The 9,776-nt window shown below is 41.7% G+C and overlaps 1 protein-coding gene across 1 annotated transcript; it reads right to left on the bottom strand.

Annotated features, from left to right (window-relative positions):
- Positions 1–8,597: 8,597 nt before the first annotated feature.
- On the bottom strand, positions 8,598–9,386 carry LOC132490548 (proline-rich protein 23C-like). The gene has a single exon (XM_060098875.1). It carries the CDS (start codon positions 9,384–9,386, stop codon positions 8,598–8,600), a length of 789 nt encoding a protein of 262 aa, XP_059954858.1.
- Between the last annotated feature and the right edge of the window lie 390 nt (positions 9,387–9,776).

Below are 9,776 nucleotides of genomic sequence, written 5' to 3'. Positions count from 1 at the left end.
TGTTTGTTTTGGTTTGGTGTGGTTTGTTCATTTACTTTGTATGTTTTTTTAAAAAAATTTTTATTCCATATCTATGTGAAATCATATGGTATTTGGCTTTCTCTAGCTGACTTACTTCACTTAGCATAATACTCTCAGTGTCCATCTATGCTGTGGCAAATGGCAAGATTTTATTTGTTTTCTATGGCTGTATCTATATTGTATATATTGTGTTTCACATGTTCTTTATTCATTTATTGGTTGATGGGCACTGCGGTTGTTGCTATATCTTGACTATTGTAAATAATGCTGCAATGAGCTTGAGGGTGCATAAGTGTTTTCAAGTTAGTGTTTTCATATACTTTGGATAAGTACTCAGAAGTGGGATAGCTGGATCATATGGTAGTTCTATTCCTGAATTTCTAAGGAATCTTCATACTGTTCTCCATAGTGGCTGTGCCAGTTTACATTCCCACCGACACCGCATGAGGGCTCACTTTTCTCCATGTACTCGCCAACACTTTTAATTTCTTGCCTTTTGATAAAAGCCATTCTAACCAGTATGAAGTGATATCTCATTGTGGGTTTTTTTTTTTTAGTTTTTTAAAAATTGAGGTATAATGGAGTTACAGTGTTATGTTTCAGGTGTACAACATAATGATGAACAATTCCTAAAGATTATACTCCATTTATAGTTATTATAAAATATTGGCTATGGGCCCTTGCCTGGAGGTCCAGTGGTTAAGACTCCATGCTTCCACTGCAGGGGGCCCGGGTTCAGTCCCTGTTCAGGGAACTAAGATCCCCGTGTGCTGCGGGGTACGGCCAAAAAATAAATATTGGCTGTATTCCCTGTGTTGTACAATATATCCTTGTAGCTTAATTACTTTAAACATAGTAGTTTATACCTCTTCATCTCTTACCCCTATCTTGCCTCTCCCCACTTGTAACCACTAGTTTGTTCTCTATATCTGTGAATCTGTTTCTTTTTTGTTATATTCACTAGTTTGTTTTATTTTCTGGATTCCATGTTTAAGTGATAACATAACAGTATTTGTCTTTCTCTGTCTGACTTATTTCACTATGCATAATACCCTACAAGTCTATCCATGTTGTTGTAAATGACAAAATTTCACTCTTTTTCTATGGCTGAGTATATACATACACACAGACACACACATGCATATATATATCACATCACATCTTCTTTAGCTGTTCATCTGTTGATGGACACTTAGGTTGTTTCCATATTTTGGCTGTCATAAATAATGCTGCCATGAACATTCAGCTGCATGTATCTTTTCAAAGTAGTGTTTTTGTTTTCTTTGGATATATACCCAGGTGTGGAACTGCTGTATCAAATGGTAATTCTATTTAGTTTTTTGAGGAACCTCCACACTGTTTTCCACAGTGGCTGCACCAATTCACATTCCCACCAACAGTGTACGGGGGTTCCCTTTATTTCACAACCTAGCCAACATTCGTTATTTGTGGTCGTTTTGATGTTAGGTGTTCTTACAGGTGTGAGGTGGTATCTCATGGTGGTTTGATTTGTATTTCTCTGACGGTTAGTGATGTTGAGCATCTTTTCATGTGCCTGTTGGCCAACTGTTATGTCTTCTTTGGAAAAATGTCTGTTCACCTCTTCCGCCCATTTTTGTTAATTGATTTTTATTGGAGTGTAGTTGATTTACAATGTTGTGTTAGTTTCAGGTGTACAGCAAAGTGAATCAGTTATACATATATCCACTGTTTTTCAGATTCTGTTCCCATATACGTTATTACAGAGTACTGAGGAGAGTTGTATAAACTTTTTTTTTTACATCTTTATTGGAATATAATTGCTTTACAATGGTGTGTTAGTTTCTGCCTTATAACAAAGTGAATCAGTTATACATATACATATGTTCCCATATGTCTTCCCTCTTGCGTCTCCCTCCCTCCCACCCTCCCTATCCCACCCCTCTAGGTGGTCACAAAGCACTGAGCTGATCTCCCTGTGCTATGCGGCTGCTTCCCACTAGCTATCTGTTTTATATTTGGTAGTGTATATATGTCCATGCCTCTCTCTTGCTTTGTCAGAGCTTACCCTTGCCCCTCCCCATATCCTCAAGTCCATTCTGTAGTAGGTCTGTGTCTTTATTCCTGTCTTACCCCTGGGTACTTCATGACATTTTTTTCTTAAATTCCATATATATGTGTTAGCACATGGTATTTGTCTTTCTCTTTCTGACTGACTTCACTCTGTATGACAGACTCCAGGTCCATCCACCTCATTACAGATAGCTCAATTTCGTTTCTTTTTATGGCTGTGTAATATTCCATTGTATATATGTGCCACATCTTCTTTATCCATTCATCCAATGATGGACACTTAGGTTGTTTCCATCTCTGGGGTATTGTAAATAGAGCTGCAATGAATATTTTGGTACATGACTCCTTTTGAATTATGGTTTTCTCAGGGTATATGCCCAGTAGTGGGATTGCTGGGTCCTATGGTAGTTCTATTTGTAGTTTTTTAAGGAACCTCCATACTGTTCTCCATAGTGGCTGTACCAATTCACATTCCGACCAGCAGTACAAGAGTGTTCCCTTTTCTCCACGCCCTCTCCAGCATTTATTATTTCTAGACTTTTAGATGATGGCCATTCTGACTGGTGTGATATGATATCTCATTGTAGTTTTGATTTGCATTTCTCTAAAGATTAATGACGTTGAGCATTCTTTCATGTGTTTGTTGGCAGTCTGTATATCTTCTTTGGAGAAATGTCTATTTAGGACTTCTGCCCATTTTTGGATTGGGTTGTTTGTTTGTTTTCTATTGAGCTGCATGCGGTGCTTATAAATTTTGGAGATTAATCCTTTGTCAGTTGCTTCACTTGCAAATATTTTCTCCCATTCTGAGGGTTGTCTTTTGGTCTTGTTTATGGTTTCCTTTGCTGTGCAAAACCTTTGAAGTTTCATTAGGTCACATTTGTTTATTTTTGTTTTTGTTTCCATTTCTCTAGGAGGTGGGTCAAAAAGGATCTTGCTGTGGTTTATGTCATAGAGTGTTCTGCCTATATTTTCCTCTAAGAGTTTGATAGTTTCTGGCCTTACATTGAGGTCTTTAATCCATTTTGAGCTTATTTTGGTGTATGGTATTAGGGAGTGATCTAATCTCATACTTTTACATGTACCTGTCCAGTTTTCCCAGCACTTCTTATTGAAGAGGCTGTCCTTTCTCCACTGTACATCCCTGCCTCCTTTATCAAAGATAAGGTGACCATATGTGCGTGGGTTTATCTCTGGGCTTTCTATCCTGTTCCTTCTGCCCATTTTTAAATCAGGTTGTTTGCTTTTTCCTATTGAGTTGTATGAGCTGTTTATATATTTTGGATATTAACTCCTTATTGGTCATCTCATTCCCAAATATTTTCCCCCATTCAGTAGGTTGTCTTTTCATTTTGTTGATGGTTTCCTTTGCTGTGTGAAAACTTTTAGGTTTAATTAGGTCCCATTTGTTTATTTTGGCTTTTGTTTCCTTTTCCTTAGGAGACAGATTAAAAAAATATACAGTAAAGATAGAAAATCAACCATGTACAAAGCTAGTAGGAAGGTTAAAAGCCAAAAGTAGTAATATCATCTGTATCTACAGTAAGCAGTTTGGGGATACACAAAATAATTAGATGTAAAATATGATGTCAAAAACAGTAATCATAAGGGGAGGAGAGTACAATTGTAGGGTTGTTAAATGCATTTGAGATTTGAGATCAGCAACTTAAAACAATCACATATAACAATATATCACTGTATATAAACTTCATGATAGACACAAACAGAAAAATCTATAATAGATGCACACAGAAAAAAGAGGAAAGAATTTGAACATGACATTAAAGATAGTCATCAAATCACAAGACAAAAGAATGAAAGAAGAAAGGAAGAAAAAAGCACTACAAAACAACGCCAAAACAATTAATAAAATGGCAATAAGAACATACACATCAATAATTATTAAAAGTAAATGGACTAAATGCTGCAATCAAAAGACATAGGGCGATAGATAAATAAGGACCTACTGTATGGCACAGGGAACTATATTCAATATCTTGTATATAATAACTTATAATGGAAAAGAATCTGAAAAAGAATATATACATATATAGATCACTTTGCTGTACACCTGAAACTAATACAACATTGTAAACCAACTATACTTCAATAAAAAGTTGTTTGTTTTGAAAAAAAAAAAAGAGTGGCTGAATGGATGCAAAAGCAAGACCCATATATATGCTGCCTACAAGAGACTCACTTCAGATCTAAAGACACACACAGACTGAAACTGAGGGGATGGAAAAAGGTACTCCATGCAAAAGGAAATAAAAAGAAAGCTGGGGAGCAATACTTATATCAGACATAGACTTTAAGAGAAATAGACTTTTGTGGTTTTGATTTGCATTTCTCTAATAATTTGTGATGGTGAACATCTTTTCATGTGTCTAATGGCCATCTATGTCTTCTTTGGAAGATGTCCTGTACCCATTTTGGGGTTGTTTTATTTTTGTTGTTGTTGTGAGTTCTTTCTATATTTTGGATGTTAACCCCTTATTGGATATATGATTTGCAAGGATCTTCTTCCATTAGGTAGGTTCGCTTTTCATTTTGTTCCTGGTTTCCTTTACTCTGCAGAAACTTCTTAGTTTGATGTAATCCTATTTGTTTACTTTTGCTTGTGTTTCCCTTGCCTGAGGAGACACATAAGTGGAAAAGTGTTCTGCGCTCATGGATTGGAAGAAATAACATTGTTCAAATGTCTATATTACCTAAAGCAAACTTCAGATTCAATGCAATCTCTATCAAAGTCCCAAGGATATTTTTTGCAAAAATAGAATAAAAAAGTCTTAGATTTACATGAAAACCTAAGAGACCGTGAACAGCCAAAGCAATGCTGATAAAAAGAACAAAGTTGAAGGTATCACACTCTCTGAGTTAAAACTATATTATAAAGCTACAATAATCAAAACAGCATTATATTTGCAGAAAAGCAGATACATAGGTCAATGGAACATAATTGAGAACCTGGGAGTAAACCCACATATATATGGATAATTAATTCATGGCAAGGAAGCAAAGAGCGTATAATGGAAAAGGACAGTCTCTTCAATAAATGGTGACGGGGGAACTTCCCTGGTGGTGCAGTGGTTTAAAATCCATCTGCCCATGCAGGGGGACACGGGTTCAATTCCTGGTCTGGCAAGATCCCACATGCCACGGGGCAACTAAGCCCGTGTGCCACAACGACTGAGCCTGTTCTCTAGAGCCCACGAGCCACAACTACTGATCACCTGCTCTACAGCTACCGAAGCCCGTGTGCCTAGAGCCTGTGCTCCGCAACAAGAGAAGCCACTGCAATGAGAAGCCCATGGACTGCAATGAAGACCCAACGCAGCCAAAAATAAATAAATAAATAAATTTAGATTAAAAAATGGTGTTGGGAAAACTGGACAGCCACATGCTAAGAAAAAAAAAAAGAAACTAGACCACTATCTCACACCACACACAAAAGTCATCTCAAAATGCATTAAAGACTTCAGTGTAGGGCTTCCCTGGTGGCGCAGTGGTTGAGAGTCCGCCTGCCGATGCAGGGGACACGGGTTCGTGCCCCGGTCCGGGAAGATCCCACATGCCGCGGAGCGGCTGGGCCCGTGAGCCATGGCTGCTGAGCCTGCGCATCCGGAGCCTGTGCTCCGCAACGGGAGAGGCCACAACAGTGAGAGGCCCATGTACTGCAAAAAAAAAAAAAAAAAAAAAAAAGGGCAGAAGACCTAAATAGACATTTCTCCAAAGAAGACATACAGAAGGCCAAAAAGCACATGAAAATATGCTCAATATCACTAATTACTAGACAAATGCAAATCAAACTACAATGAGGTATCACGTCACACTGGTCAGCATGAGCATCATTAAAAAGTCCACATATAATAAGTGCTGGAGAGGGTGTGGAGAAAAGGGAACTCTCCTACAGTGTTGAAGGGAATGTAAATTGGTGCAGCCATTATGGAGAACAGTATGGAGATTCCTTAAAAAACTAAAAAGAGTTGCTATATGGTCCAGCAGTCCCACTCCTGGGCAAATATCCCGAGAAAACTCTAATTTGAAAAGATACATGCACCCCAATATTCATAGTAGCACTATTTAAAATAGCCAACTGGCGACTTCCTTGGTGGTGCAGTGGTTAAGAATCTGCCTGCCAGTGCAGGGGACACAGGTTTGAGCCCTGGGCTGGGAAGACCCCACATGCCGCCAAGCAACTAAGCCCGTGTGCCACAACTACTGAAGCCCGCTAGCCTAGAGCCCACGAGCCACAGCTACTGAGCCCACATGCCACAATTACTGAGGCCCGTGCACCTAGAGCCCGTGCTCTGCAACAAGAGAAGCCATCGTAATGAGAAGCCTGTGCACTTCAACGAAGGGTAGCCCCCGCTCGCTGCAACTAGAGAAAGCCCACGTGCAGCAACAAAACCCAACACAGCCCAAAATTAAATAAATAAATGAAAAAAAATACCCAAGACATGGAAGCAACCTAAATGTCTATCTACAGATGAATGGATAAAAAGATGTGGCATACCTATACAAAGGAATACTACTCAGCCATAAATGAGAATGAGATGATGCCATTTGTAGCAACATGGATGGACCTAGAGATTATCATACTAAGTGAAGTAAGTCAAAGAAAGGTAAATATCATATGATATCACTTGTAAGTGGAATCTAAAATATGATACAAATGAACTTATTTACAAAACAGAAATAGACTCACAGACATAGAAAACAACCTTATGTTTACCAAAGGGGAAAGAGGGTGGGGGAGAGATAAATTAGGAGTTTGGGATTAGCAGATATAAAACTATTATGTATTCAATGTAAAACAGATAAACAACAAGGTCCTACTGTATAGCACAGGGAACTATATTCAATATCCTGTAATAAACCATAACCATGTAAAAGAATATGGAAAAAAATATATAACTTTGCTGTACACCAGAAAGTAGCACAACAATGTAAATCAACTATACTTCAATTAAAAAATAAAATTAAATTAAAAAATGTGCTAATGAACAGCTGAATCAAATATAAAAGGAATAACAACTTGATTGGCAGAGACCTCTTGCCTGCAACAACAATAAAAAATGGCAGAACAATGGAGTAATGTCTTTAAAGTACTTAAATAACACTTTAGAATTAGGAATGAATATATAATAAAAATTTTCAGATATACAAGACTATGAGAGTGTACTACACAAAACATGTTGAGATTTACAAAACCAAGATAATTTACTACACATAGGGTATAGTGGAAAGAACTATTAAAGTATATTCTTCAGCAAGAAGAAAATTGAGGCTAGACTTTGAGAGTGGAATATAAGAATAAAAAGGTAGAGAGGAAATGGTTAAAGCATGTTGGTGAATATAAATAGTATTGATGTTTAAAAAAACTGAAACCATCTTGTCTTCAGCTTTACCTGTAGATTTTATTTCTTTTATAAAAATGTGAAACAAATATGGTAATTAATTAATGTTTTATTTTTAAATTTTTAAATTTATTTATTTTTGGCTGCATTGGGTCTTTGTTGCTGAGCACGGGCTTTCTCTGGTTGCGGTGAGCGGGGGCTGCTCTTCGTTGAGGTGCACGGGCTTCTCACTGCAGTGGCTTCTCTGGTGGCGAAGCATGGGCTGTAGGTGCGCGGGCTTCAGCTGTGGCTCATGGGCTTAGTTGCTCCACGGCATGTGGGATCTTCCCGGACCAGGGCTCGAACCCGTGTCCCCTGCATTAGCAGGCAGATTCTTAACCACTGCGCCACCAGGGAGGCCCCTAAATTAATGTTTTAAAAGTTAGAGGTTTGATTTACAAAAGAAAAAACTCGGGGTAGAATTTAGAAGGTATGGATAATGTGGAATAGCAGGAATGCAAACATTTTACATCCGTCTCTGAGTCAAAATAACCAGAGGAACAGATTCAAAAAGGAAATGTGTATCCTAATACATGCTGAAAACATCTGATAAAATCCAGCATTTATTCATAATGAAAAGTGAACTTGACTGGAAGAGAACTTCCTCAGGTTAAGAGGAAGCTATGAACAAACATCATACAATTATGTATAGTAACCATCACACTATTTTGCAGCTTTCCAGGAGAGCAGCTCAAAACACCAAGAAAGAGAAAAGCCATGGCTAAAAATCTTTATAAATTCATGGGAAAACATATAACATGAGAAATCCAGTTATTTATTGGTTTGGGGAGAAATAGGGTAGCAATAGGGTATGGTGCTGGAGAGAGTAGAATTTGAGAGAAAATAACTGATGCAAACGAGCGGGAATGGATAGGCCTGAGAATGATGTTTAAAATCTGAACACACACTGTCCGGTATCCCTGGGCAGATTTTCCATTTCAAAGCTGAGGTCTAGAGTCTGCTTTCTTTTCCTGACATAACTTCTCCTGCTACTATAGCCAGTCTGGAGGGGAAAAGGAGTTGTTGGCCCACGAGATGCTTAATTTCCAGGTTGTAGGACATTCAGTGTAAAAGACGCCGGGAAATGCATTGGGCCTCCAGTGTGTGTGTGTACCGGGGTGGAGTTCATTCGGGGAACAGACATCTCTGGGCCTTGCGCTTAGGACCATAAGGGCGTTGGGGGCGCTCGTGAGGACCCGGAATAGGAGAGGGAGGTAGAGGTTGGAGTGGTGAGTCCGGAAAGGGCTCCAGAAGGTGCATGTCCAGGTTGTCGTCGTGGTGAGGAGAGCCTTTCTCTGGACTAGGATTGGGCGCCCAAGGACAGGGCTCTGGGATAAAGCCCTGCGCGCTGGGTCCCGACACCCTTGCGGTGATGCTGCGGAGCTCAGCGACGGAGCCGGCTTCAGCCTCCATCCCAGGCGGCAGGAGCTCGGCATCTGCTTCCTCCCTGTTGACCTCTTCTTGGCGGGCGATCTCTGGGACAGCTGCGCAGAAGAATCCCGGCTCCAGGGCCATGTACTCCCCTGGAGCGCTCAGGAAAGCGGCCCGTTGCAGGCCCTGTCCCCACGGGCCTTCCACGCCCCAGCCCAGGAGGGCCTCGGGGACCAGCATGAGGATGTGATCTCCGAGAGACACTTGCAGCACGGACGTGGGCTCGGGCTCCAGCAGCACGTCGACGTCATCTAGGGGCAGGTGCAGGGCACAGCCGGCGGGCAGGACCACTACGGAAGTGAGCGCGTCCGCGGCCGGAGGTCCCGTCAGGTTGTCCAGGCTGGGCGCCGCCTCGGACTCGGACTCGGACTCGGGGCCCTCGGGCTCCTCCGTTCGGCGGCGCTTGGCGGGGCCGGGTCCTTCGGTCTGCGGTCCCCACCAGTCCGCAGGGTAGGCACTGGGGCTGCGGGACCGGCTGCCCATGACCTCGACCGACGGACGGCGCCCCCGGGGCCTGGCAGAGGGCGAGGGCCGCGCTCGATCCTGCACGCTGTGACGGGTTTCAACGACGGCTGAGGCAAGCCGGGGCGGGGCGGCGCGATGCGGGGACGGCAGGACGGCGCGGTACGGGACGAGTCCTCGGAGCTCCGGGGCTGCCTCCTGCAGTTGGTCCTGCAGTTCAGGTTTCTAAGGGAACGGCGTCTGGCGCGGGGCTGGGGCTGGCGCCTTCGAATCTTCAGCTCGTCACGCCGATTCGTCTACGCAACAGACAGCGAGAGATGTTACAGGTGAAGCCAGTGGAATCCTAGTCGCAAAATGTCACGCTAAGCTCCGCCCCCTCCAAGGCTCCGCCCCGTAGACCTCGCGGTATCT

This window comes from Mesoplodon densirostris, chromosome 5 (genome assembly GCF_025265405.1).
Source record: "Mesoplodon densirostris isolate mMesDen1 chromosome 5, mMesDen1 primary haplotype, whole genome shotgun sequence".
NCBI classification, from domain to species: domain Eukaryota; kingdom Metazoa; phylum Chordata; class Mammalia; order Artiodactyla; family Ziphiidae; genus Mesoplodon; species Mesoplodon densirostris.
Note: the sequence above shows the minus strand (reverse complement) of the source record. Positions and strands in the feature narration are given on the sequence as shown.

Bases quoted from the DNA above. Each gene is read 5' to 3' on its own strand.
- LOC132490548 (XM_060098875.1), bottom strand. From the start codon at position 9,386: ATGGGCAGCCGGTCCCGCAGCCCCAGTGCCTACCCTGCGGACTGGTGG.